At 50.0% G+C, this 13301-nt stretch overlaps 1 protein-coding gene across 2 annotated transcripts in view; it reads right to left on the reverse strand.

Annotated features, from left to right (window-relative positions):
* The window catches only part of pex14 (peroxisomal biogenesis factor 14), an 85267-nt gene that overhangs the window by 62111 nt on the left and 9855 nt on the right, over positions 1-13301 (reverse strand). For both annotated transcript variants that reach the window (XM_061257814.1, XM_061257815.1), the window contains exon 2: positions 12557-12601. In XM_061257814.1, coding sequence (XP_061113798.1) covers positions 12557-12601 — 45 coding nt within the window. The remainder of the gene's footprint in view (positions 1-12556; positions 12602-13301) is intronic.

The following is a 13301-nucleotide window of genomic DNA, read 5'->3' on the forward strand; positions in this document are numbered from 1 at the left end:
CACCCCGACCAGGACAGGTGTGCCATAATGGGGCCTGGGTGCCAGTACCTCATGGAATGTGGCCGTCTCCCTGTGACTTTCTTTTACTTTATTTAAAATAATAATAATAATAAACCCTGGCCGGCACCTCGCCCCACCTTAATAAGAGCTGCTCTCCTCGCCTCTGAGGGCCTTTGGGTGCAGAAATCTCCTCGTGAACCGCACCGCACTGCTCCGAGACTACAGGACGCTTTCGAGAGATTGTGTGAACACCGTGGAAATACACGTGTTACACACACACACACACACACACACACAGGGGGAAGAGAAATGGTCTTCTTCTCACAGTTATAGATGGATCAGAACGCAAAATAATGCCTTAATCAAAGAACTTCTCACGGCCTGGTTAGCGAGCGCCTGGGTTCATGGATCTCGGTGCAAATACCAAGAGCTCCCATCTGTCACAGCTCTCAGAGACGGCCCGAGGCGGAGGGGATTTACAGAGCGCAAGCCCGTGCAGTGATCCTCTCTCTCGCAGACTCAGGTAGCGCGCGGTAACGCCAGCGAGGGTGTGGCCCTGGGCCCCGGCGCTCCCGGGAGCAGCCTGCGGCGCCCCCTAGTGCCGGGCCCAGAAGCAGCAGCAACAGGTGACGTCAGAACGTCACCAGCGACAGCGCCGTCATCGGCCGGTTCACCAGGACGCAGCGGAACCGCAAAAAAAACTAAAACGGGTCCAGGCTTCCAGAACCTTCACGTTCCCCCGGGACAGTTCCTGGAGGACAACTTCAAAAAGGAGAAAATAAGTAGGATTTCAGAGAAACGAGGCCCAAAAAAACCCGAAAAAAAACCCCAAAGCCCAAATGCTCGTTTCCTGCGTGTTTCTGAAGTGCAGTTTAATGAAGCAGCACTTGTTGGACACTTCAATCCTGACGTACTGACAGTGTGCTATCTCTCCCCCCATCCCTGCCGACAGAGCCCTAATCTCCGCTCGCCACACGCAGAGAAACGCTGAAACCCCATTAGCAGCTCGCTTTCATTCTTTTTCATCAAACCGGCAAAACTGGCAAGTATTAATTAATATCTATTACGCTTTTCTAGCATAAGATGTTGGGAAAAATTGAGCAATTAGTTTAACAAAATAATCAAAAAAGTATGCTTAACAAAACACTGATAAATGTCTTGTGGGGTCCCATCTAAACACAAGAACAGTAATACATTCTTGCTGTCATATTCCATTAAACCACTATTACAGTCCTGATAGAACTATTAGTCACTACATTATTAATAACATTAATGTATTTACATTTTTAGTGTACAAGCCCATTTTCAAGCAATAATTTATGAACTAGACTTCAGATATTTTATAATGTTCCCCATCCACGGTCTTTTGTGTTTATTATTGATTGTGAAAAGAGTCAGAATTTTTATGTTAACTCGCCCCCCCCTTTAATGTATTGGAAGGGGAGTTGCATTAAAGGGCTGAAATAAAGTGCATTTACATTCTGAAGCATAACTTCATAATTTACATTCCAACATTTATTAGAGGTGACAAATGAGTGTTTGGTCCACTCATGCTTTTCCACAATGCAGCACTCATTCAATCCATATAAATTACAGCGGGGATACTGAAGTGCAAGTGCAAATTATTTTATTATATGCATTCTGCACGCGAGTGTGAGTGCGTGGGGGTTTCCTGCATTAGCACGGAGAAAGCCGACTGTTTTACAAGAGCACTTAGAAACCTTCTCATTTCACCCAACCCTCGTCCTTCCATCCGACACCTTACCGGAGCCTAAAATTACAGTTTCAAATTACAAATTCATCATAACAAAAAAAAAAAAAAACTATTCATTTTTTATTGAATTATTAAAATTAAACTCAGGTAAAAGAGACACAATGTGTAGGGCGCTCTTGCATGGACAGGCTTCTCCTCGGCTTTTGTTCTAGGACAAACGGCTCTTGCTCAGATGACATGTAAGCCCAACGCAACGGACCAGTCATCCTCAAAGAATTTTCCAGAAAATACCATGGTTATGTGCAGCTTTAAAAAAACAAAAAAATTATACAATAATGTTTAACAGTTGCTACCATGGAAATTATACCAAATATTTATGTACCACCCACATTAATGGCCAAATTCCTGACCACCGGCATGGCAAGAATATATGTACTCCAATACCTGTACAACTATGCAAATGCAGGATATTTTTCAAGGAACCTAACTAACCAATATCCAATAATTAACATTTTAGATGTGAAAGTATATTTCACAGTAAGAGTGAGGTCAAGTACTGATAGCCTTGTGCTTTCGGTGGTGAAACTAAGTGTCGTTCTAGAAAACGGAGAAAACCCCTGTTATAAAAAAAATAGTCTTTATTCCAGCTCAAGGAAATCATGCTGAACACACTCTCGGTCCAATAAAAGAGAAGATATGAGTCAATTTCACAGAAAAAGCATGAAGCTAACCACCCCTCCCGGATACAGACGCAGTCGAGACTCATCCCTGATTAAATAACTTTCCCCGTCCCTGGCTAATATTCCCCAACCGATAACCATTTTAAGCCAGCGTGTAATGTTAAATAATTATAGAGAGAGGCATTTCGGTGGTGTAGTTACAAACGCACCGTGGGAATCCCCCGATTTAAACAAATAACCGGCGCTGCAGGGGAGCCGGCAGATGAATTAACAGCTAATAACTTACCAGGAACCCTGATAAAGCACTCTCCCAATGTGTCAATTAGGGATCATTTTTCTGTGATTTCGCAGACTTCTAAAAATAATGCCTCGCTGTAAAAGCCGGGGCGGGAGAGAAAAAAAAACGCCAGCTTTCCCGCCGCGCCGAGACGGTTACTTATTTAATCAAGCTCCTCCAAATCAGGGCCTCGCCGCTGGGCCCAAACATGTGAAAATGAAAGTTCTTCTGGAGTGCCGTCGGTGCCGGGCCCTGACAGCTGCCGGTTACAGGAGCACAGAGAAGGGAAGATGGGGGAGAGGAGGGGAGAGGAGGGGTGGGGATAGGAGGGGGGGGGGGGACCTCAATCAGTCTCTTGTTCATTAAAATTAGGGGACAGGGCTGAAATGAGAAAGATGCTGACAAATCAAAGAGTGTGAATACCTGAATTACCATAGTCATTTACTTATTAAAGTGAGGCTGTTTCCCGTCAGTCAGCAGCCATCACGCTCCTCATTTACGGTGGAAAGCCGGCATAATTGCTTCTTACACTAATCAACACAACTTGTGTAATTATGCCTTGAAAGTGACATTGGAGGCCAGGAGCAATGCGAGCAGCCTTGACAGGGGAGGTAAGGGTTTGATTGTCCCGGAGACTTCCTGTCAGACAGACACGGGGGCTGGCCGCCATTCTGGACACGGACTGGGGGATTGGTGGTGGTGGGGGGGGGGGGGGGGGGCTGAGGGGGTAGCTCTCAAAATTTTTGAGTGGCTGCAATTACAAAGCAAAGTTGGTATGTTCCGAGCATACGTGCAATCCGACGAAGACTGCTTCCCCAAACGTGTCACGGAAAAAAGAAGAAAAAAAAAAAACCTCTACGCTGTAATTAAAAATTGTCATATTTCTGTCATCTTTCAAGCAAACTGCATAATAACACAGTTCAGCAAGTCACGGGAGAATGGAAATTACAGTTCTGCTGCCATATTGTTTACAGCAATGCATTTGTAAGGATTAAAAGGTCTCCAAATATACTCTACATACAAATTAAACTAATACATTTTGCATAATCACAGAGCTGAAATATGAGAAGCAAGTCAGTCTATGGTTGGAACACTGGATAGGCTACATACATCATATAATCTGGAGAAAGAAAAAAAAGAAAAAGAAAATCTAAATCAAAAGCAGAATTCCCAAGTGCATCACACACAATGCCCTACAGCCACACAATGCAAGGCAGCTTACAGGGATAGAAAAACTACACACACACACACACACTCATCAGCACAGTCATGCAGAGGCCTCAACCACACACCACTCAGAGTCGGGCCACTGCGAGCTGAGCTGATAAACAATGGCAGGGTACCCTCATGTACCCAGCTGACAGTACAGGAAAAGTACCTGTTAACCAGCCCTGCCAGGCAGACTGCCAGGCGATTGGGGAGCCTCACTGTTGCTGGGGATTGGAGGGTCTCTGGGGGGTGGGGGTTTCGAGGACTGCACACTGCAGCAGGCAGCCACAGCAGGTGGGCTACTTCAGCACTAACAGGCCCAGGCTTCTCTGCGCCCGCTAGGCCGCATGACTCAACAGCTCGGACTGCTGCCATTGGGAGACCCACACAGAGTACTGTGATACGAACAGTCGCCATCATGGCTCTCCAATCCCGTCATTAGCATAGCGACATGCTGCACTTAGAAAAACAAATTTTTTTTTCTTTAAAATTGCAGTCCCAACTGTAATACATCAATGACAAAATTGTGAATTTTGTTATTGAAAGTCTCCCCACACGTCACCCCAGCCCAAACTCACTGCTCTCTTCGTGAAGAAACATACAATGTGCCCTTGCGTTAGTACAAAATGGAGATTTGCACGTGGATATGAGACCAGAGCTTGCAGTGACAGTGCAGTGACAGCACACGGGAGGGGGGTCGGAGCGGGGCCTACTCGCAGGCGTTAGCGGGGATTAGCCGCCCAGTGGAAGGTACTGGTGAATCAGCCCGGTGGCGCAGACGTGCTGGTCGTGAGTCACCCCGGGAGGCCTCCTCATGTTGATCGCTTTTGACTCATCTGACAAATCTAATTGGACCTTCCCACGGGGGGTTCAAACCGTCTATTAAAACGTTGCATGTTCCAGGACGACCCGACCGACTCCCGGAAATCCACCTTCAGCAGAAACGGGGAGTGAGAGGCAGCTGTGCCCCACCGCACAGACCCAGCGTCCCCCCCCCCAACCCCCCGCACCTCCCCCACCACCGCTCACTGCCACCATTGGTCGTCTCTCCAGCCTGACCCTTTATCCCTCTCTTTGGGCCCCTCCCCCTCAGTATCCACGGCGACCTCTCGCCCGGTGTTACCTCATGAGCCAATCGTTTCACATCTCAATCTCAATCCCGCAAAAACTGGTTCTGCAGACAGTGACGCGTCTGATTCTTCAGTGCAACGCTCCAGGGGGGTGTTAGATGAAGCAGCATTATCGATGACTGAACATCTCTTTTTACTTTAGTCTGTGTTTAGTCCATGGAGGTTCCTGGTTTTACTCAGTGCAGTTATCCAGCTAACTCAGTAATCCTGCTTTGTAGGTTTTACTCAGTGCAGTTATCCAGCTAACTCAGTAATCCTGCTTTGTGGGTTTTACTCCGTGCAGTTATCCAGCAAATTCAGTAATCCTGCTGTGTGGGTTTTACTCCGTGCAGTTATCCAGCAAACTCAGTAATCCTTCTTTGTGGGTTTTACTCCGTGCAGTTATCCAGCTAACTCAGTAATCCTTCTTTGTGGGTTTTACTCAGTGCAGTTATCCAGCAAACTCAGTAATCCTGCTGTGTGGGTTTTACTCAGTGCAGTTATCCAGCTAACTCAGTAATCCTGCTGTGTGGGTTTTACTCAGTGCAGTGATCCTAACTCAGTAATCCTGCTTTGTGGGTTTTACTCAGTGCAGTTATCCAGCTAACTCAGTAATCCTGCTGTGTGGGTTTTACTCAGTGCAGTGATCCTAACTCAGTAATCCTGCTTTGTGGGTTTTACTCAGTGCAGTTATCCAGCTAATTCAGTAATCCTGCTTTGTGGGTTTTACTCCGTGCAGTAATCCTGCTTTGTGATACAGGCCCCTGGTCCCTCTGTTCAAACTTGACCCATCTCTTAATTCCATGAGGGTACTTAGATGGGCTATATACACTCAATGAGCACTTTATTAGGTAGACCTGTACACCAGCTTGTTAGTGCAAATATATAATCAGCCAATCATGTGGCAGCAACTAAATGCATAAAAGCATGCAGACGCGGTCAAGAGGTTCAGCTGTTGTTCAGACCAAATGTATCTTTGAAACTGCTGCTCTCCTGGGAGTTTCACGCACAACAGTTTCTAGAGTTTGCAAAGAATGGTGCAAAAAGCAAAAACCGTCCAGTGAGCAGCAGTTCTGCAGGCAAAAATGCATTGTTAATGAGAGAGGTCAGAAGAGAAGGGCCAGACTGGTCAAAGCTGACAGGAAGGTGACAGTAACACTAAGAAACACACATTACAACAGTGGTATGCAGAAGAGCATCTCTGAACAGACAACGTGAGAAAACCTCTAAGCAAATAGGCCACAGCAGCAGAAGACCAATGAGCCTAAAAATAAGTCTATTAAATACCTAATAAAGTGCTCACTGAGTATACATCTTTAACGAGCTTCGTGACACTTTTTTTTAGCCATTCGACCTGAACCAGGATAAACCACGGCAAACACCTCCCTCTAAAGCCAGGCTTGAGCATTTAACGTTGGGTCTGTCTCTCTTAACTGCAGGCTGTGCTGAGGAGGTTGTTTTAACCCAAAGACAATGTTTTATACATATAATTATGCTGCTCTTCTGCACACGAGAAAAGCTGCAACAAAAAATATAGGTTTGCCTAAACGATAGGAATCTGTGAGGAAACACAGCTGTTTTGCATAGTACTTGACTGCTAACGTAGGGGTTCTCTACACTTTATATTTTGCAACCTTGCCTTCAGGATTTAGAGTTACTTAATTGTCTTTGGAAATCCCCCCAAGTGACTGATTTTCAACCAAATCTCACACAACAGAACCGCCTAGTCATTTTTGACTGGTAGTCTGTCTAATGCATAATTGCATTCTTCTCACTCAATAAGATTAGCGGATCATCTGGCCCAAAACACACATGTACACACACTTGTCTGCTGTTATTCCTGTCCTGCCAACTTGGCAAATCTGTCATCAGACACAGCAGCAGCAGCAGCTAAGGGCACTAAGAGGACAAACTGCTGAATTTAGCATGTATACATCGGCTAAATTAGCAGAAAATGAGTATAAAGATTCGCGCTAATCGTACTAGATTGTAGCATATGACAACATTATGGTAAAAGGGGCAGAATTTTCTGGTGGGTAAACCCCTGGCCTGGTGAATGATGTCACCGGGGAGCCGGAAACCCTAATCTTGTTTTGCTCGGAATACGAGGCATAACGAGACTGTTAAAGTCTCAGCTGTGAACTCCACCTCCGAAAGACACAGGGCTGAACTTGACGACGTACAGTTTTGCCAAACAACAGCCTGAAAAAACTCGAAAGAATGACACAAAATGCAAAATATGACGACGGTTTGAGGGGAAAAACCCCGCCGCGCAGTTCAAACAGGATTCACGTCCACCTGCGTCATCGCAGAACTACTCAGAAACCGGAGAGTGCAGAAGACAGGAGCGAGAGTGAAAGAGTGCGCTCGGTGGCCGGACGGGGGACTTTCTCAGCGCCGGGCGGGGGGGGGACGGGGGACGGGGGGACGGGGGACGCTGGGAGGAAGAGAGCGTGATTCCACTCCGTCCGGGGCGTAATGACTCAACGCGGCGCGGGGACGTGCCGGCCGGGAGCCGGAAAGTCATTTTCCGAAAGCGAGAGCCTTTCCCTCGGAGCGCGGCGAGCGCCGCTCCGAGCACGCACGATAAATCTGACGTGAAATCATAATCATAAAAGCAATTAGCTGACCCTGCGCCACTCGTCCTTGGACATGACAGTGAAAATTTCATACGGAGGAGGAGGAGGAGGAGGAGGAGGACGGGGGGGGGGGGTAAAACTGCAACACAGCAACAATAAAACAGCAGGCCCTTCCTGTATCATTAAGCAGTGACTGGAACAGGCCCAGACGCCCTGGAGCAGCCCAACGGCACATCATTAGACTGGGATCAGCACAGCTCCCAACAGCACATCATTAGACTGGGATCAGCACAGCTCCCAACAGCACATCATTAGGCTGGGATCAGCACAGCTACCAAGAGCCCATCATTAGACTGGGATCAGCACAGCTCCCAACAGCCCATCATTAGGCTGGGATCAGCACAGCTACCAAGAGCTCGTCATTAGGCTGGGATCAGCACAGCTCCCAACAGCACATCATTGGGCTGGGATCAGCAGCACATCATTGGGCTGGGATCAGCAGTACATCGTTAGGCTGGGATCAGCAGCACATCATGAGGCTGGGATCAGCAGTACATCATTAGGCTGGGATCAGCAGTACATCGTTAGGCTGGGATCAGCAGCACATCATTAGCCTAGGATCAGCAGCACATCATGAGGCTGGGATCAGCAGTACATCATTAGGCTGGGATCAGCAGTACATCATTAGGCTGGGATCAGCAGTACATCATTAGGCTGGGATCAGCTGTACATCATTGGGCTGGGATGAGCAGCACATCATTAGGCTGGGATCAGCAGTACATCATTGGGCTGGGATCAGCAGTACATCATTAGGCTGGGATCAGCAGTACATCGTTAGGCTGGGATCAGCAGTACATCGTTAGGCTGGGATCAGCAGCACATCATTAGGCTGGGATTAGCAACACATCATTAGGCTGGGATCAGCAGTACATCATTGGGCTGGGATCAGCAGTACAACGTTAGGCTGGGATCAGCAGCACATCATTAGGCTGGGATCAGCAGTACAACGTTAGGCTGGGATCAGCAGCACATCATTAGGTTGGGATCAGCAGTACATCATTAGGCTGGGATCAGCAGTGGTGGGGCCCAAGAAAGGCTAGTCTGAGCACAAACTGCCAACGCCTCCGCAATGTCATGGCAAGGCAAAAAACAGGGTGGGGTTCAACGCAACGCAAGACCCCACACTGTGCGGAGGGGAGGAAACAGGGGCTCGTTTCCGCTTGTTCCAGCTCTAATTTAGGTGATTTGGGGGTGGTGAGGGGTGGGTGGTTAATCAGTGTTCGTTTACAGCGAGTCTCATAGCTCTGCCTTTAATTGCGGCGCGTATCGCCCTCACGGTGCGTGGCTGCTCCTGATTCTGACCACAGCACACGGACACCGTCCTCAGCCTGAAACACCGCGCTTTCAGCCACCGGCACACGGCTAACAGAGGGGCCGGGCAGCGCCCCTCCGCTCAGCGCTCCTCCGCTGGGCGCTCCTCCGCCGGGCGCGTGATGTCACCGCGTGTGGGCCCCGCGCGCGCCACCATCGCTCAGCGCCACTCTCGCCCCCCCGCAATTACCACCCCGCCAAAGTGCCGGCCGCCACCTAGTGACCGTCCTCTCCAATAATCATGAAATATCCCGCCGCCCGCGCTCCCACACCGGCCATAACTCACCTTTACTGGAGGCACCTCCAATAAAGGAGCACAATTACAATTAAAGTAATGAACAAAGCGCAGAAAAAAAGGAAAAGCGCCCAGATGATTCCCCCGGCTGGCTAAACTGCAGCCCGCGCGCCGGCAGAATGCAGGGCACCCATTTACCGCCGTTATTATCCACCATCTCCCCTCTCCCCTGAATAATTCATCCCCGAGTTTCCCACTCCCAGTATCCCCAATATTCATTTCCAAAGGTCGGCGCGGTTACAGAAGAGCGGAGATTACGGGTCCGGACGGGGGGTCCGGGCGGGGCCCGGGACCCGAAAAACAAACGGCCGTGGGACGACTCGGTCAGGTCACTTCAAAAGGGCGCTCCGCTGATACGGCCGTCGGGGGCTGTTTGATATGTTCTCTTACACCCCCGCAGAACGGAGACGCTGTTCTCAGTACCAACATATGAGCAACAGATGTCTTCCCTGGGGGGGGGGGGAGCAGAAGGAGGAGCAGGGAAGGAAGAGAAAAGAAGGGAAGACAGAGAGAGAGAAAGAAACGACAGCTGATGCCACAGGCTATAAGGTTAATGTTGGCATCTCATCTGCCAGTCCCCACTACCCAGAGTGGGCATGTGTAAGAGTGTGGGTGTGTGTGTGCGTGTGTGTGTGTGTGCGTGTGTGTGTGTGTGTGTGTGTGTGCGTGTGCGTGTGCCCGTGTGTGTGTGTGTGCGTGTGCGTGTGCGTGTACACGTGTGTGTGCCCGTGTGAGTATGTGTGTGTGTGTGTGTGTGCCCATGTGAGTATGTGTGTGTGTGTGTGTGTGTGTGTGTGTGTGTGTGCATATGTAGGCGTGCATGCATATGTGTGTGTGTGTGTGTGTGTGTGTGTGCCTGTGTGTGAGAGTATGTGTGCATGTGTAGGCGTGCATGCGTGAGTATGTGTGTGTGTGTGTGTGTGTGAGAGTGTGAGTGTGTGTCAGAGTGTGAGTGTGTGAGAGTGTGTGAGTGTGTGAGTGTGTGAGTGTGTGAGTGTGAGTGTGAGTGTGAGTGTGAGTGTGAGTGTGAGTGTGAGCGTGTGTGTGCGCGTGTGTGTGTGTGTGAGTGTGTGTGTGTGTGTGTGTGTGTGTGTGTGTGTGTGCCGTGCGCTGGTGTTAGCAGAGGGGCTCCGGAAACTCGGAGACGACGGAGCCAAAACAGATCACTTCAAAGCGCTTCTTTAACGCTCGCTAAATTTTTCATCACAGTCGCTTAATATCCTGGGGAAGAAGGGCTTTTGAAGTTGCTGTGAGACCGGGATGTTCTTTTGACAACTTTTTTTCCTTTCATAGCACCCCCCCCCCCCTCCCTCCCTCCCTCTCGCCCCCCGCCCCTCCGAACCCTTCGGCCGGGGGGGGCGGTGGTATTTGAAGCGCGCTGGAGAGGCACAGCGGGGCAGGGCGGCTGGGTGCTCGTCCTGCAGGGGCATCTGGGCTCCAGGCTCGCCCCTGTCCCCCCAAACCCACTCTCACACCCCCGCGGGACACAGACTCCCGGTCCCCACCTCCCACACCCCCACCCCACCCACGCCTAACAGGCACCCGATCACGCTCTCGTACCTGTCCTGTCCCTAACGGGTGAGACCTGGAATCAGACACAACTGATGAGAACCACGTTCAAACACACATATGCATGCACAGACGGAGGCATACACACACTCACACACAGTCCGCTCGAACATACACACACACACAGACACACACACACGCATACACACACACACTAGCCCATGCACAGATGCACACACAGCTTCCCAAGCTGCAATACAGTATTTACAGCCAATAAACAACGCATAAACACAAGACTGTGTATCATAGTTGGAAAAGATACGCAAGACACCACAGTTGGAAAGAGAGGCAGAGCGAAAGAGGAGAGAGAGAGCGAAAGAAAGAGAAAAAGGAGAGGAAAAAGGAGAGAGAGACTGAAGACGGACAGCCCTAGAGGCGAATGTCAGCGCTCGTAGCAGCGCGCGCTCGTGCTGAAAAGCGGGGTTTTGAGCTCCAGCTTTCCGACAGACCGTAGGCCCCGGCCCGCCCCGGCCCGGCCTGCCCCCACCCCAGGGTCCCGGGGCACCCCGCTCCCCCGCCCGCACCCCCCGGCCCGACCCCCACGCGCCCCCCGCCGCCCTGCCCCCGCCGCGGGAGAGCAGCGGTGAGGGAGGCCGGGCAGCTCCCGCCAAGGTGAGTCAGAACCTGTTAGCGTGACGGCGCTAGCGCTAGCCCCGCAGACCGGCCCAGCCTCCCTCAGACCCCGCCAGAGCTCCCCTTCCTCCCGCCGCCCCAAATCCTTTCAGACACAAATTTCAATTATTCACCTCGTCCCAATAATGCCTTCTGACAGGAATTATGCTGCTCTGCAATAATCCACTTAACTGGGTAAGAGCAGCTCATCAAAGAGGGAGGGGGCTTGTCATTCTGCTCGGGAAGCGGGGCCTCCGTAATCACAGATTTCCCAGCTTTCCCGCCGTTCGGCGGGACCGCGCGCGGACGCGGGGCGGGGAGCGGGGAGCGGGGAACGAAACCCGGGGAGCGCACGCACCTCGGGGGAATAATCCGGGGATTAAACGCGGTGGACAGGGGCTTTTGGGGGAACTGAAAGGGGAGATAAGGGGACGGGGAGGGAAACGTGACGAGGCTCCCGTACCCCACTGCGGACTCCGGCGTGTTTTTGGGGCGCCTCGGCGCTGCCTGGGAGTGGAGAACGACCCCCGTGTCCGGTGGGCCAGAACCGGAAGTGACACAGTGACTTTTTTAGCATGAAGCCACTTTTATTACACTTTTGCATTAAAACAGGTAAAAGCCCAAATCTCATTTATACATGATATTACACACTTCTCTCTGTAAAACAGATGGATACACAGAAAGAAATATAGATAGACAGAGACAGACAGACAGACAGACAGATGCATAATACAGATCGACAGACAGACAGACAGACAGACATAAAACTTGTTTTGACTTATCATAAGACAGTGTGCATATTTGAGAGCAAGAAATTAAAACAAATATTCTCCAAAAAGAGCAACAAAACCTTGACACAAAGGGGCACACAGCAGCTGGCAGAGGGCGTGCAGGGGGTCAGAGGTCATGCGGGGGGGGGTCGGAGGTCATGTACACTGACAGCCAAGACCGGACAGGGAGCAGGTACGAACTGGAGCCGCTCTCCGGCCATGAGCAGGGCGGAGAGGAAACGATCTTATTATGGGAGACTGAGTGCATTTTAAGTGTGTTTTGTAGACAGAGGGTATATAATACCGGGGGGTCATTAATACTGCATGGTGTTACCCGGTCATTGTGTACACGGGGCACGGTGTTGTCTTACCAGCGCCTCTCTGGGGGGAGCATCGTCTCTGATGGGAGAGCCGGTCTGCAAAACCAGAGATTTAAATTAGACCGCCATCTGGTGGACAGACTCGGCTAATGCAACCTCACGCCGCGCTAAACTCCATATTTATCATCACGCAAGACAACTGCTCAGTTTCTTTCTCTTTTTTTTTATTCACCTGGACATTTGGCTGAAATTATGTGCAAATATTTCAGACAAATACAATAACTGTGTACATCTTCTATGACAAAACTATCTATATACACAACATTTATAATACATTAGGCAGCATAACGACTCCAATGATTTTCAAATTCTTTGCAGTGCGTAAAATATGAATGCTAATTTTTGCAGTTTACACCCTACCGATAAACAGCATAATCACCAAATATAAATTAAAAAAGACAGCAAGACTAAACTACGGCCTCGTGAGTCTCATCACCAAAAAGAACCGGAGCCCCGGCAGTCAGCAGGAGTGGACAGGCCCCGCAGCCCAAATCCTGTGAATGACATCCTAACACTGTTAGCAGCACAGGAATAAAGATCATTCTCCTGTCATTTCTGCCATATGCGTCTGCCCCGAGGGCCCTGTCCCAGCCCGTATCCTAGCAACAGTCCCCGCGGTGTCCTGCCGCGTACTGGATATCGCCTGGGGACGGCAAATCGCAGGTGAACCCAGAATCATAGTCACACGTTCTCTTTCCATCTGACTCCGTGGTGCGGATGGCGCAAGAACGGTTGC

Source organism: Conger conger, chromosome 10 (assembly GCF_963514075.1).
Source record: "Conger conger chromosome 10, fConCon1.1, whole genome shotgun sequence".
In the NCBI taxonomy this organism is placed as follows: Eukaryota; Metazoa; Chordata; class Actinopteri; order Anguilliformes; family Congridae; genus Conger; species Conger conger.